At 41.5% G+C, this 14451-nt stretch overlaps 1 protein-coding gene and 1 long non-coding RNA gene across 5 annotated transcripts in view; one reads left to right on the top strand and one right to left on the bottom strand.

The window, feature by feature from the left end:
* LOC123618649 (uncharacterized) overlaps window positions 1-246 on the bottom strand; it is a 23674-nt gene extending 23428 nt beyond the window's left edge. For both annotated transcript variants that reach the window (XR_006727104.2, XR_006727105.2), the window contains exon 1: window positions 107-246. This is a non-coding gene — a long non-coding RNA (uncharacterized LOC123618649). The remainder of the gene's footprint in view (window positions 1-106) is intronic.
* Window positions 87-14451, top strand: NARS1 (asparaginyl-tRNA synthetase 1). Of its 3 annotated transcripts, none has more exons than XM_010961316.3 (15): window positions 87-246; window positions 1307-1386; window positions 3325-3390; window positions 3491-3583; window positions 3670-3759; window positions 4868-4946; window positions 5809-5879; window positions 7063-7149; window positions 8335-8556; window positions 8666-8865; window positions 9278-9413; window positions 10069-10182; window positions 12267-12398; window positions 12715-12846; window positions 13339-14451. In XM_010961316.3, the coding sequence occupies exons 1-15, from the start codon at window positions 204-206 to the stop codon at window positions 13468-13470; spliced, it is 1677 nt and encodes a 558-aa protein (XP_010959618.1). In that variant the 5' UTR covers window positions 87-203; the 3' UTR covers window positions 13471-14451. The 3 variants fall into 3 exon arrangements, with proteins under 3 accessions (XP_010959618.1, XP_010959617.1, XP_045377446.1); XM_010961315.3 differs by having other exon boundaries at window positions 88-246; window positions 1304-1386; XM_045521490.2 differs by lacking the exon at window positions 1307-1386 and having other exon boundaries at window positions 111-246.

Here is a 14451-nt window from a genome sequence, read left to right as displayed (position 1 = left end):
CCCGGAAGTGGCCTTTGCCAGGACCCAACATGGCGGCCACAGCGCCTCTCGCCCACGTCCCGTAACCTCCCGTAACCAATGGCGCCGCGACGCTCGGGTGACTTACTGGGACGAGTTCTGCACGACGCTGTATGATGCAACGTCCGAGTTGAGGAAGCCGCTGGTGCACGTTGGGGTGATAAGGCGGCGGCGTGTTGGAGGCGATGTCCTTGGAGGTGACCAGGGCCACCGCAGGGATGGTGCTAGGTGCGTGAGGCTCGGGGACCCGGGGGTGTAAGGGGCGCGGTGGTTGTGTTTGGGGCAGGAACCTAGTTCCGGCCGAGGACGATTCTGACCCTAGCGCATGGCACAGAGTGGGCGCCCCGCCACTGTTTGCGCGAGCGATTACGAGGGAAGGAGGAACGGCGGGAGGAGGGGCGTGGACCCACCCTGGGCCCGCACTGGCCGGGCCGGGCCGGGCTCCCCTCGAGCCCTGGGTGCCTCGGGCTGGGATGGCGGCCGCTCCGGGCCCTGCCCCACTGCGAAAAATCCCCTGATCCAGCTGACATTTAGGCTCTGCGAGGCACGGTCGGACGTCTGGGTAGCCCCTAAAGGTGTAACTTTTCCGGGTGATCGACAGGAAGGAACTTCACGATGCGAATCCTCTTTCACACATCCTCATTTATATTGAGATTTCCTGAGAGACCATATGGTGCAGTAGAAAAACGGAGAGATTTAGGGGACCTGGATTGATGTCGCTGTTCAGACTTACTAGTTGTAGGGCCTTCTGCAGTTTGTTTAATCTCAGGTTTCCTTTAAGGAACAGAGGAAACTGGTGTTTATTTGTGCCCTGGCACTAGGCTGTCTGATTTATGCAGTTCATCCTCAGTACTTCGAGACGAGTATTGTTTTTCTCATTTTATAGACTTAGAAACTAAGCCCAGAAAGGTTAAGTGAATTCTCCAGGGTCACTCTGGCTTTTAAGGTACAACAACATCTACGATTCCAGTCTGGTCTGACCAACTTCAAAGCCCTTGCTTTGTTGTTGGGGACCCTAGTAGACAGAAGCAGTATCACAGATTAAAATGATCAAAGTTTATTTCGGAAAGCTCAATTTGTAACTGATCTCTTTTTATGAGATAGATGTCGTTGAAGAGGGGAGTGGGAAGATAATTACTATTTAATTTCTTTTGGATCTTGATAATTTTTACCAGTCAGATGCTTGTTCTGTTTACAAAGGTAAAGAATGGATAAAGTAGGTGCAGTATGAGGTGACTGATATTTGTTGGCCAAACGAGTAACTTACTCTCATTTTGCAAAACAGCAGAGCTGTATGTCTCCGACCGGGAGGGAAGTGATGCTACCGGTGATGGAACCAAGGAGAAACCTTTTAAAACAGGTCTTAAGGTAGTATCTCTTCCTCATTAGGAAAACAGTTTTACACTTATGATGACTTATGTCAGTTAGCATGTGATTTGTCAAGAGTTTTATCTCAAGCACTAGGTTTTGAAGAGAATTTTTAGAAAGGGAAAGGGATATATATATAGATACGTAGTTTTAAGGACATGAGGTGATCTGAGCCTAAACTTATTTGAACATTTTTGATAGCTGCTTCTCTTCTTCCTTACCAAGCAGCATTGCATCTTGGAATTTTTCTCTCCAGTGAGTCAGGTGGCTGGTTTTTCAATTTTTATAGAAATGAAAGTCAGCCTCCCTCATTCACACTGAGTTCAAGCCCAGGTTTCTTCCAAACTGACTCCTAAGAATCCTCTTGGTAAATTTACCACCCAAATCCAGAAGTGATCGTGACCCTTGAGACTCAAAGAATTGACTTATGTCAGTGTACCGAGAAAGGACCCCCGTCTCAGAGGAGATGCTCAGTAACTCATTAGTCTAGAGCCTGAAGCCAGGATGCTCATGTATTGATGAACTATTACTTCTCAGGGCCTAGAATCCTCTGATGAGTTTAGCATGTTCTCTCTAAGCAGACTTCCATGGAAAGCCAAATACAGTTCAGACAGGTTCTTCGAGAGCATCGACTCAGGACGTGAGTAGGTAACTGATCACATCAGGTTACCATGTGGGCCAAGAGGCAGCCCTCTGAAAGTAGCAGTGGGCTTGCCCGTTGATCCTGAGTGGCTACAGCTGCCACTGCAGGAAGATGGCGAAAGCCCTCTCCTAGGGCAGCACTGGGAAGAACCTGCCCGACACTCTTCTTTCTGTGTGTCCCTGTCTGGCCAGTCCCTGCTTTGGTGTTTAACTCTTAGAGGGAAATCTTTTTCATTTCTGATTGTTGGGGTGATTCCTGTGGCTCCCCCAAACATTCATCTAGTCCCCGAACATTCACCATCTAGGTGACTGTTTGCAAAATGTCACTGTGCTACACAAAAGTGTGCCATTCTGATTTGGGGAGTTACATTTTGGCTCTTTCAGTGATAACAAAGGTGGTATCAGGGCAGACTGTCAGGTAGGAAATGAATTCTTGATGATTGACAAGCATCCTTACAAAGTCGAATTGTTAAAAAGAGAAACTGAACTCTCTTGAATGTTTCCAAAGATCCAGGTTCCTTCCTCCCCTGTGGCAATAATTGAGTTGAGACTAGTGTTAAATCAGGATGAGAAGTATTTTTCAGACCTTTAGAAAAGGGCTAGTTTCCGTAAACTTCAGAACTTAACCACTAGAGAGAGTAATTCATTGCCTTTCTTGGTTGACAATAACTTAGGAGAAAACATGAAGGACTGTTTGAAGCAGTTAATAAAACACTTATCTTTTACATATTTCTAACTATTTTAAAAAAGGAATACAGGCTGTAAAATATTCAATGAAACAGTGATACCTGATGTGTCCCAATGTTGGTGAAGAGAGGGGCATATTCTGCACACAGGGATTTTTACAATTAAATAAAACTTAACCTTTTGAGTACTTAACTGTTATGTTGTTGAGTTTCAGAAGTGGCTGAATTCTTAGTGAGGATTAACCACCTAGATGTGATTTGCAGTTGGCCTTTGCTGTTAGCTGTCTCTTCTGTTGTCGGCCTTTCTCCCGTTGGTCCCCATGGCCACTTCAAATCTGTTGCTTCTGGTCTACTAGTATGGGAAACTGTATACCATGTAATGGAACTTGCTAGAATTGTTTGGGAAAGGACGTTCTACTTTAAATGTCCTTAGTACGTTCAGCCATTCCTTCCATCAGCATTGACCTTGGCTGTTGGGGTCTTTTATGCTTTCTTCTTGGCTCTTGATTATGTTCTAGGTGATGGAAGTCACCTCATAATTCAGGTTTTGTTTTGATTTTAAATATTTTACGATGTTAAAGAAATGTCCTTTTCTCCCTCCCTCCCCAAGGCTCTGATGACCATTGGGAAGGAACCCTTTCCTACCATTTACGTAGATTCACAAAAAGAAAACGAGGTAGGGTGAACCAAAAACTTGACAGAATTATATTTTATGAAGAAATTGTCAATCAAATGCAGAGGTCTTGAAAACATTAAGTTTCCGTCTCTCCCTCTAGAGGTGGGATGTTATTTCTAAATCACAGATGAAGAACATTAGAAAAATGTGGCACAGGGAACAGATGAAGAGTGAATCCCGGGAAAAGAAAGAGGTGAGCAGTCAATTTGCTGCTGTGAACATTTTTGAAGTTCAGATGCTAGAAGCTGTGTTAACACGTTGCATCATTGTTAAAACTAGGCAGAAGACAATTTGCGAAGAGAAAAGAACCTGGAAGAAGCGAAGAAGATCACCATAAAGAATGATCCAAGTCTCCCAGAGCCAAAATGTGTAAGTGTGACGTGTGTCCTTTCAAATACTGTGGACTTGCCACAACAGACTGTTACTTCTATGTCTGGGGGCTTGCTTCGTGCTCTCTCCCTTTGCAGTGTTTGTCTTGTCTTTTCTTTCAAGGGAGAGAGAGAGAAGTAACATTTGGGAGTTATGAGGCTGGTTCATTTTTTAATGAAATTTAGTAATCGCATGTTAAACGAATTCTGTCCCAACTAAAAGCTAGCAGACCTGGCTGGGATCCAGGCCTGGCTGTGCTGTGTGGTGTGAGTCAAGGGATTTTACCCTCCCTGAGTGTCAGTTTCCTCACCATTAAAAGAAGAGGTTGAAATTCTTGATTTTCATAATTTTTTGAATAAATTTTTACATTTTTCATTTTTAGAAATTTACTTTTTTTTTTTAATGGAGAAACTGGGGATTGAAACCAGGACCTCATCCATCCATGCTAAGCACACACTCCACCACTGAGCTATACCCCAACCTCTTCACAACTTTTTAAATCGAGAAAAAGGTTCTGTGATTTTTATGTTTAATTGCATTACACCTGTAGTCTTTCTGGAATGGAATGCTGGCCTGTGGGTGGACGTGGTTAGGTTTCACACAGTTCCTCCTGCTGCTGAACTATCATATATTTCTTGCTTCCTTAGTGATGAAGCTGTTTTCTGGGCCCACCCACCATCTCCTTCCTCATGCTTCTCCTTCGTCCCCCCAAACAAAAAGCCAGCCCGTGGTATCTTCCCCCTCCCAGAGTGGCCGGAGGGACTGTGAGCTCAGGGCCAGGGCCCTGCATGGACGAGGCTTTTTGCTAATGTGACTTCATTTATTTGTGGATTTTACGTAGCGATAGATGAAGTTCTAAGTATTTCTCATCGCCAGTTTTGCACAAAGAGAAAGAAGACTTGGACTTTTTTTTTAACCACTCCAGTATGATGCAATTTTTTGGCTCCAACCTGCAGTAGAGTGACTGTCTGCAGTTTTACACCATTTGTGAATTTTTGACGCTTTCCTGCCATCCCTCTAATATCTGTTAAAAAGTTGGTATGTGATAAATGACACACAGGGTCCAAATGACACACAGGGTCCAAAGTTACATATTTTAACCTGACAGGTGAAGATTCGTGCACTGCAAGGATATCGAGGCCAAAGAGTAAAGGTGTTTGGCTGGGTCCACAGGCTGCGTAGGCAAGGTAACTGGCAGAGCCATCCTTTTCTCTCTAATTTTCAATATCCCTGGTCTTAGAGGACAATGAACATTAAAAAACAAACAAACATTTACTTGCAGGTATTTTTGTTTGGGAATGCTAGCTTTTTAAAGGACACAGTGGTTTATATCCTAAACTTGTTCTCTTTTAACATGACTGTTAAAAGTTGAACATTATTTAATGTTATTTAACTGCATTAAACTGTGTAATTGTTTAAAAGTTAACATTATTTAAATGTTACCTGACTGTAAGAAATCACAATGATCAAGAGGTGTCCAGTAAATATTTGTCTAATTGAGCTGAATTCTTTAATGAAAAGCAGGGGATATATTAGAGGAAGTGCGGGGCCAAACCTGAAACTTATTTATGGCAGTGATGCTGACTTTTCTAATTAGTATATTCGCATTGTGCTTCCCCCCTCTGCCCTGATTTTATCACTTTTTTTTTTTTTTTATTGTAAGTGGTTGTTAAATCCTTCGTAAAAAGAAACGGGGCATAAAAAACTAAAGGAGTGATTCTGTGTGGCAGTATACATGCACCTCCCACTGAATGCGCTGTGCTGGGTGGTGTGGGGGCTCAGCGTGAACCAGACGTAACCCCTCCCCCACCTGCTTACGGTCTTGCTTTCCCGTGATCATGTGGGTCAGGAGGCTCACGTGGGATTTGAAAACATAAAGAACTGAGTAGTGATACAGCCGATGGACACTGCGGAGGAACGGGGCCTCGTGGGAGGTTTGAACTTCCAGCGTTTAACCTTGGCGGTTCCTTTATATAAGATTAAATTAGGAGAAAGGGCTTTCAAGTGTCTGGCGAACAGTCCGGCTAAATTTCTCTTTCTCATTTTTAGGAAAGAATTTAATGTTTCTGGTGTTGCGGGATGGTACGGGTTACCTTCAGTGTGTCTTGTCAGACGATTTGGTAACTATTTTCTCATATTTGTGATGGCTTAAAGTTAGATTTTTTTCAGTAGTCTCCTCCATTGTTAGTTTTGGGAATTTTACAGTCTGTGTACTTATTTTAAGCTGATACTGTTGGAGAATTTCCAACATCAAAACAATGGAACAGTATAAAGAAACCTTAGAGAAGCCCACGAGGAGCATGTTAGTTGTTCTGCTGTAATTAAACACCATAAACTGGTGATAATTAACAAATAAACAGAAATTTCTCTCTTTCTTTCTTTCAGAAATATTTTTTTTCAGAAATATTTTTGACATAACCACACTACCATTTTCACTCCCCCTCCAAAATTAACACAAAACTCTTAAATATCCAATCAGATTCTCCCAATTGATTCATAATGTCTTTTTACAGTTGTTTGAAGGAGAATCCAGACAAGGTCTCCCAGTTGCATGTAATTGATGTGTCTCTGAAATCTCTCTTAATCTGTAACAGTTCTCCATTTTCATTCTCTTCTCCAACACACCCTTACCATTTATTTGAAAAAGCCTGGTCATTTGTCTCATGGAACTTCCCACACTCCAGATTTGATTGATTGCATCCAGAGGTGTCATTTAACATGTTCCTCTATCTGTATTTCTTATAAGCTAGAGTTTAGGTCTGATCAGATTCAAGTTCTTTTTGCGGGGATTGGGAAGTGGTCATAACTACTTCATGGGCAAAGCTGTGTTCTTCCAATTATATCACATCATGGATGTCCGCTTGTCTTTTTTTTTATGATTGGTGGGTTTGGGTGTCGATCGCCTGATCCCTCCTTTATAAAATTCTCCATCACTTTTCTCCTAATGATTTTAGCAAGTATTGATGATCATAGCCTAAATGGACTCTGTGTATTATTTTAACAGTCTGATCTTTAAAGAAAAAGGAACAATAGACTTTCCAGATGCTTTTAAGAGATGTGGGCTAGTGTGACTTATGAACATGTTTATGTATATAAAGTATGTACTTACACATATGTGTATCTGTATATAGATAGATCTCCCACAAAAATAGCTATTCTTTATTAATGTTAAAAGTAAATGGCCATCTTCTTATTTTACTAGTATTGGACGAGGTAACTTTTAAATAATCCCTTTGCTTCCTCTCTGTTAGAATATTTTAATGTAAGTGAGAATAACTAAACTTGAACTTGATCTTTTCACAGTGTCAGTGTTACAATGGAGTCCTCTTGTCCACTGAGAGCAGTGTTGCAGTGTACGGAATGCTGAACCTTACCCCAAAGGGCAAGCAGGTGAGTGGATTGAGTTCCTCACTGGGTGAAGAGGTGTGTGCTTACTAGTTTTCCAATGTCTTTATTTTGTGCTTTTGATATTTGGCGTATAAATACACGAATGTGGTGATGCACTTGCCAAGTGTCGAATGCCTTTCCCTTTCCCAGTGAAATGTGGACTCTGTGCAGCTCACATGATGTAACGACCTCAGGGACTAAAAACCTAAAGAATAACTGAGTAATCCTCATGGGCCAGAACTGTTTGCTCTGTGTGTGTGTGTGTGGATAATTTTTCAGCTAGGTGAAAATAAAAACTTCACAATCTACCCACAGTTTTTCAGGAAAGAACAGTGATCTAAATCTGAAACTTTCAAAATAGAACTTGAAAGCCTCTTTTTAAAAGAGAAGTTAAATATAACTCTGATGTTCAGAGAATTGCTTGTTCCCCAGGCAATAGGCATGTAACCTGTACCCGTTACAGTTACTTGTTGGTAATTGTTCAAATAACAACCGTGGTTGTATTTGTTTGTTGGGAAAGAAGACAAGTGTGATGTATTAACCACCAGAGGGAGCCCCTAGGATTCTCTGGATAGACTAGCAATATTGGTAAAACAGGCTCCCAGAGTTCACAGAAAGAACCTTTGTCAAGAGTGAATATCTGATTCAAGTTCACTGAGTTTTCTTTGGAAGTAGTGTAATTGCAAAAGGGAGTGGTTGTCGTGATGATACTTGCTGTCTAGAGTTTGACACCAAGATAATTATATATTCCATTGTAGATGGCTTCAGTGGAATTATTAGGGAGAATTTAAATTTTTACTATATATATGTTCCAAAGAGAAATAGCTTTTGATAAAACCTTTGCATTTAAGGAGTTTTTCAATGTGGGTATTATGTTACTTTTAAATTATTGGGCAAAGGCTAGAAAGTTATACCAAAATGGGATTATAGTTTCTCTTATTTTCTAGTTTGTGCTTTTTTATTTTTAAAAACTTACGTATTATAGGTATTTACTCTGAAAGAAATATTAATCTATCGGTAGAAAATTCAATTACTGGTCTCATTTTTAGAAGGGCAGGCTACCAATGATAAGATTCTTAGGAATTACTTACTAAAAGTTTTGACATAAATTAAAATCTTCAGCACTGTACATTTTTTGTTTCCTTCTCCCTCCCTTTCGTTCTCCCTGCCCCCCTTTTAAAAACGTAGGCTCCAGGGGGCCACGAGCTGAGCTGTGACTTCTGGGAGCTGATTGGGTTGGCCCCCGCTGGAGGGGCCGATAACCTGATCAACGAGGAGTCTGACGTTGACGTCCAACTCAACAACAGACACATGATGATCCGGGGGGAGAACATGTCCAAAATCCTAAAAGCACGTTCCGTGGTCACCAGGTGCTTCAGAGATCACTTCTTCGAGAGGGGGTACTACGAAGTAAGTGCGCGGGCGCCATCTTTTGCTGGCCATGCCCTTTGCCGTCTTTGAACTTGAATAACGGTGCTCACAAAAGGCCTTTATGTTCCCCTCCTTTCCGTCTGAGCAGATTACTCCCCCGACCTTAGTGCAAACACAGGTGGAAGGTGGGGCCACCCTCTTCAAGCTGGACTACTTCGGGGAAGAGGCCTATTTGACTCAGTCCTCTCAGCTGTACCTGGAGACCTGTGTGCCAGCGCTGGGAGATGTGTTCTGTATCGCGCAGTCATACAGGGCGGAACAATCCAGAACACGAAGGCACCTGGCTGAGTACGGAATTATCTTTTTACTTAAAAATAAATTTTTTTTTTAAAGAAAAAAGGTTCAGGGGGCGATCTTTATATAGGTAAATGATGTCTGTAGAAACTGTTGCTATGTTAATAGGGTACATGAAGGGCAGTTGAACAAGTTAATGGAAACCATGGAAGAAGTTTTGCCTCTTAGGCCGTAGCTCGCTAAGGCCTTTCTTCTACTGTGTCTTGATCCTTTATTAAGGAATAAACAAGGACTCTCTGTTGAGGGGGAATGGGGGGCTGGTGGTCTAAACCTAGTTTGCAGAGCTGGGAGTTGATTAGCCGGGAGGGAGTTGTACCTTTCTGGGCAGTTTCGCAGCAATAAAATCCTTGCTTGAAAAGAACTCAGTGAAAGGAGAGCAGCGCTGAGCCCCTGTCCTGTCCCTCAGATACACTCACGTGGAGGCCGAGTGCCCTTTCCTGACCTTCGAGGAGCTCCTGGACCGACTGGAGGACTTGGTTTGTGATGTGGTAGACAGAGTCCTGAAGTCACCCGCGGCAAGCATCGTGCGTGACCTCAACCCGGTAGGTGTGCTGTTTGATGGAAACACAGGCATATGATTCTGTTTCAGGAGTCAGTGAATCTTCACCCTCAGGTTTTATAGATTTAATAGCTTGGTGAGCTTTGAGAGAAGTGACTGGTATGTATATATGTATATTTTTTGAACTATAATTGATATGTAACATTATAGTAGTTTTAGGTGTACAACATAATGATTTGGTATATGTATATACCAGAAAATGACCACCACAGTAAGTCAAGTTAGCATTCATCACCCCACACAGTTACGACTTTTTTTTCTTGTGATGCAAACTTTTGAGATCCATTCTTAGCAACTTGCAAATTTGTAAAACAGTATTAACTGTGGTCACCCCGCTGTACATTATATCCACAGGACTTACTTATTTTATAACTGGAAATTTGTACCTTTTGACCCCTTCACCCACTTCCAGACTAAGATTTTGAAGACTAAAATTTGGTACTAGTCATTGCCAACAATTTCATAATATTTTAACTTACATAGGAGGAAGTTTATATCTGTTTTCCATTTTTAGGAATGTCCACATTGTTTTTTCAGTCTGAAATAATATTACAATACTGGTAAATAGTGTTTCTTAAAGTGGAAATGTTAGTGTTGATGGTTTCTTTATATAACCGTATTTTTCCTTTCTACTGTAGAAGTTCAAGCCCCCTAAACGGCCTTTCAAACGGATGAACTATTCAGATGCTATTGAGTGGCTAAAGGAACATGATGTGAAGAAAGAAGATGGAACTTTCTATGAATTTGGAGAGGTACGGGTTCCTTTCTAATCATTGTTCCAAAGGGGGGCCTTGTGCTTCAGTGGATTGCTGCTTGCGGTTAAGTACCCACTATTGCAGGAGGCCTCTGTTTGTCATTAAATAACCGCAGAAACTCCTTCTTGGGGTTGTCTGAGGATCCACTGGATTAGTAGATGCAGAGTAAACCTTAGGGCAGTGCCCTTTCTGTCGTATTCAGTACATGTTAGCAAGTCTGTCGCCTTCACATCTCATCCTTTGTCTCTTTCCTCTTCCGTGATCAATCCGTGGGCTTGACTTACAAGCTCTAGTTGTAATTCTCTAGACTGGAAGCATGCTTCAGAAAGTTGTGAACTTTGAAATCACGTGCAAAATGTTGGTATGTGTATATATTTGTTTTATTTTTCTGGAGAAGGTATCTGGGTCTTTCAAAAAGGATTCTTACCCCCAAAACGGTGAATTAAAACTCCTGCATACAGAGGCGATTCAAAGGAAAAAATAGCTATTGGTTAAAATGCAAAACCAAGAGAGAAGGCTTTGATGGGGAAGGTGGCCCGGTGCCCCAGATACACTGAGCGTGTCTGTCTTGCCTGGGACCACCCTCCCAGCAGGTTTTGGGGGTCTAGGTTGTTAACGCTATTCTAAGCCCTCTTCCCTGTGCACTTACCACTCCTTCCATAGTATTTGCAAATCTGTTTTACGGATGAAATGCTAATAACTAGTGCTAGATTTTAGGAAGAATTTACAGAAGGCAGATAGTATACCAGGCTTATATAAATTATTTTTATTGTTTCATGAATTCAGTTGATGGTATATAACAAAATTTTGTGCTGAAAACTTAAGAAACATTATTACCTAATACTTATCAAGGTAGTGTGATTGAGTGGAAGGAACCCAAGCTTTGGAGTAAGAGCCCCCCCTGGTGGGCTTAGCTCCCGCCTCGGTCCTTACTGCTGTATAACGAAAGGCCAGTGACGCTGTTCTCTGTGTTCCTTATCTCTGTGTTGGAGGGAATAGCCACTTGCAAAATTGTGAGGGCTTAGTGAGCTAAATGCCTAGCAAGGGCCGAGGTGCAGGAAGCCCTCCATGCATGTCAGCATTTCCTCTACGAATGGATGTCCTCCCATACACATGGGGGCGCTAGAGTATATAAGAGGTGTTCAGACTTTTCGGAAAGTGCAGTAAGGCCCCTTATCCCACAATTAAATGTTACGCAGAACTCTAGTATGTAAAGTGATTAAAAGCTGAGAGACCAGAGCTCTCCCACTCACCCCCCATCTCCTCTCGGGACTTTAGAGGGCCCAGGGCTCCAGGAACTAGAGTTTGAAAACAGCTGTGCCAGGTGACAGCCAAGTGCCATCTCAGTTCTTGCATTAAACAAATCAGTGAGCTCTGGCCGGTTCTGTCAGTCAGTTTCCACTGGGATGAGAGTTTTCAGTTTTAACGTGAATTTATGTGTGGTTTGCCGAAGGACATTTGAGAGAGACACAGATTAACTTGATTCATCTTCATCTAACATCTCTTGGCTGACTACTCCAGGTGTGGTTACACTTACAAATTTGACATTGATTATTTGTCTTATGACTGTGTCTTACTACCATTGAAGGCAGGTAGATTCATTGTAACAGGAAAGCAGCACAGATAAGCGGAGAGTTTAAAGATTGGTGTTATTAATAATACACTCTGTGTGTGGATCAGTGATGTTCTGGAGCGTTCATGGATTATCTTATGCCCAATGGGACTAAATGGACCACGTTTGCTTCAGAGTAAGATAAAACTGGCCGCTGTAAAAATACCTGAGTAGTACCTAGTCACAGCGATAACGGCTTGGTGGGGTTTTTTTGGTTTGTTTTGTTGTGTTTGTTTTCATTCCTCAAGCAGCAGGGCACTCAAGATCTACTGTTGAAGGAGGCAAATGCATTTACTATTCGTTTTGCAGAAATTGTCCCTTACACCCGTGTGGTCCTGGGTCACGGGTGGGTGTGTATTCTGGACTTTGTGGCATGAATAAGATGAAGGGCTGCTAGTGGGTCAAAGGGCTGCTTCTGTCTTGTCGCATGGCGAGTTGTAGGTGTTAACGAAGTCTCGCTTAACCTCAGGATATCCCAGAAGCCCCTGAGAGACTGATGACAGACACCATTAATGAGCCCATCTTGCTGTGTCGATTTCCCGTGGAGATCAAGTCCTTCTACATGCAGCGCTGCCCCGAGGATCCGCGCCTCACCGAGTCGGTCAGTTTGTGCTTCAAATAGTATTCGTGATCTTGCTTTTTTAAGGGGGTGGGGGCTGTCATTGGAATAAGATACAGCTCATGGCAAATATTTTGTTATAAATCTAGAATGACAATATTTAAAGAAGTGTTTTTTGTCCTCTGATTGGGTTTAACCTACCTTGTCAAGTTACAGAATCCGAATAATCTTTGAATTGTGCATGATCCCAGTGCTCCTTTAGTTACAGGAGCTTAATCGTGACTTTCATTAAAACTCTAGAGCAGCGCCATGACTGAGAGCCTGGTAGTAACTGTATTTTATTTACTCATTTTTAAAGGTCGACGTGTTGATGCCCAATGTTGGTGAGATTGTGGGAGGCTCAATGCGTATCTGGGATAACGAAGAAATACTGGCCGGTTATAAAAGAGAAGGAATTGACCCCACTCCCTATTACTGGTACACAGATCAGGTAAAAACAAATTTTTAAAACACTCTTTAAATTTTTTCATAATAATAGTTGTGTATAAATTGAGATTTTTAAAAGGGAGAACTCAGGGTGGTACTTTGGCACTCGAATGAGCTATTTTTGGTTTCATGGTTATAATGTGGCAAGTGAATATTGCTAAGTTCTGTCTTTGGCCAATAATACGTTAATTTAATTTGAAAGCCAGTGTAACTGTGGCCTTGCTCATTGATACTGAGTTTTTAAAAATTTGTCGTTAGATCTTACCAATATCTATTGACTTAATCTAAAAGTTTGAAATCTCTTCTTTCCAGGATGGCAAATCCCTGGTTTATTTTTCATACCAAATTATTTTTTTCACATGTGGTCCATGAAAGTGTCTAGACTAAGGGTTGAATTCTTAACCATGATAAGCTGACTCATTTTATGGTAGAAAATTTTAACTATTTTTAGACAAAATTTTAAACTAAGCATTTCTCCTTCTCTCTTTTTAAACAGAGAAAATTTGGCACATGTCCACATGGAGGCTATGGCTTGGGGTTGGAACGATTCTTAACCTGGATTCTGGATAGATATCACATCCGAGATGTGTGCTTATACCCTCGGTTTGTTCAGCGCTGCAAACCTTGACCAGTTCCCCCTGAAGCATTAATGAAAGAACACGGTTCACGGGAGGAACAGACTGCCTCTTAAAAAAAAAAAAAGCAAAAAAATGTGCCCTTTTTTATTCCACTAGGGTATATCTATTTGTTTTCTTTTTTTGTTTTCGATCCCTGCTACCATGAAAAGCAACCCAAATTGTCTAAATATCAAGTGACACTGCTGTCGTCATTTTAAGAAAAAAATAGCCAGTACAAAGTTTGGGGGAAATATGCATCCTGTCACTCTGCAGTTCTGAATACATTTCAGCATTTCATCTAATTTCAGGTTCTAATCGTTGCATATATACCACATCTATAATGAAACTGTTTTAAATATGGTCTGAGACATTCCAATAACTTAATCTTTCTGTTCTTTTAAGTGTAACTGGAATTCTTTAATTTATATCACTTTAGTGTATCAGTGAGTTAAAGCAAACACCCTGGGGGGACATTGACAGTATGCTGTAAAAAATCTGCTGGTATTAGAAAGAGCACAAGTCAGCAGTAGATATTGGAATGAATCAAGTGAAGACAGTTAATTTTTTCTAAATCTGTATAGCTGCTTATAATTCTAAGGTATCCAAATTGATAGGGAAGGAATTGTAGAAATGGAACAACAGTTTGAAGTAAGAGCAAGTTTTTTGTTTTTGTTTTTCTGGCATGTCAGTGAACAGCATTCTTCCTAGCATTAGTTTAAGCTAAAGAAGCCAAGTAATCTCACTCTTTCCTAAGTAATGAAGAATAAGTAAGTTCCAAAAGTCTTTGCGGCTGGAATCTTAACGATAACCGTAAGTGGCTGTTGGAGTCGTCCCACACTGTATCTTCAGATCTAATCTGTGCTACCTTATGAACTCTCAGGCTCACTGGATGGCTTCATTTCAGTTCTGGTTACTTTCTCCCCCAAAATGCATGTCGTGCATTCTCAATAGGCTGTATTCCCAGCAGTCAATAAATGGACACGTGAAAACTC

This window comes from Camelus bactrianus, chromosome 30, assembly GCF_048773025.1.
Source record: "Camelus bactrianus isolate YW-2024 breed Bactrian camel chromosome 30, ASM4877302v1, whole genome shotgun sequence".
Classification (NCBI taxonomy): Eukaryota; Metazoa; Chordata; class Mammalia; order Artiodactyla; family Camelidae; genus Camelus; species Camelus bactrianus.
The sequence above is the reverse complement of the archived record's forward strand: the minus strand, read 5'-3'. Positions and strand labels throughout refer to the sequence as shown.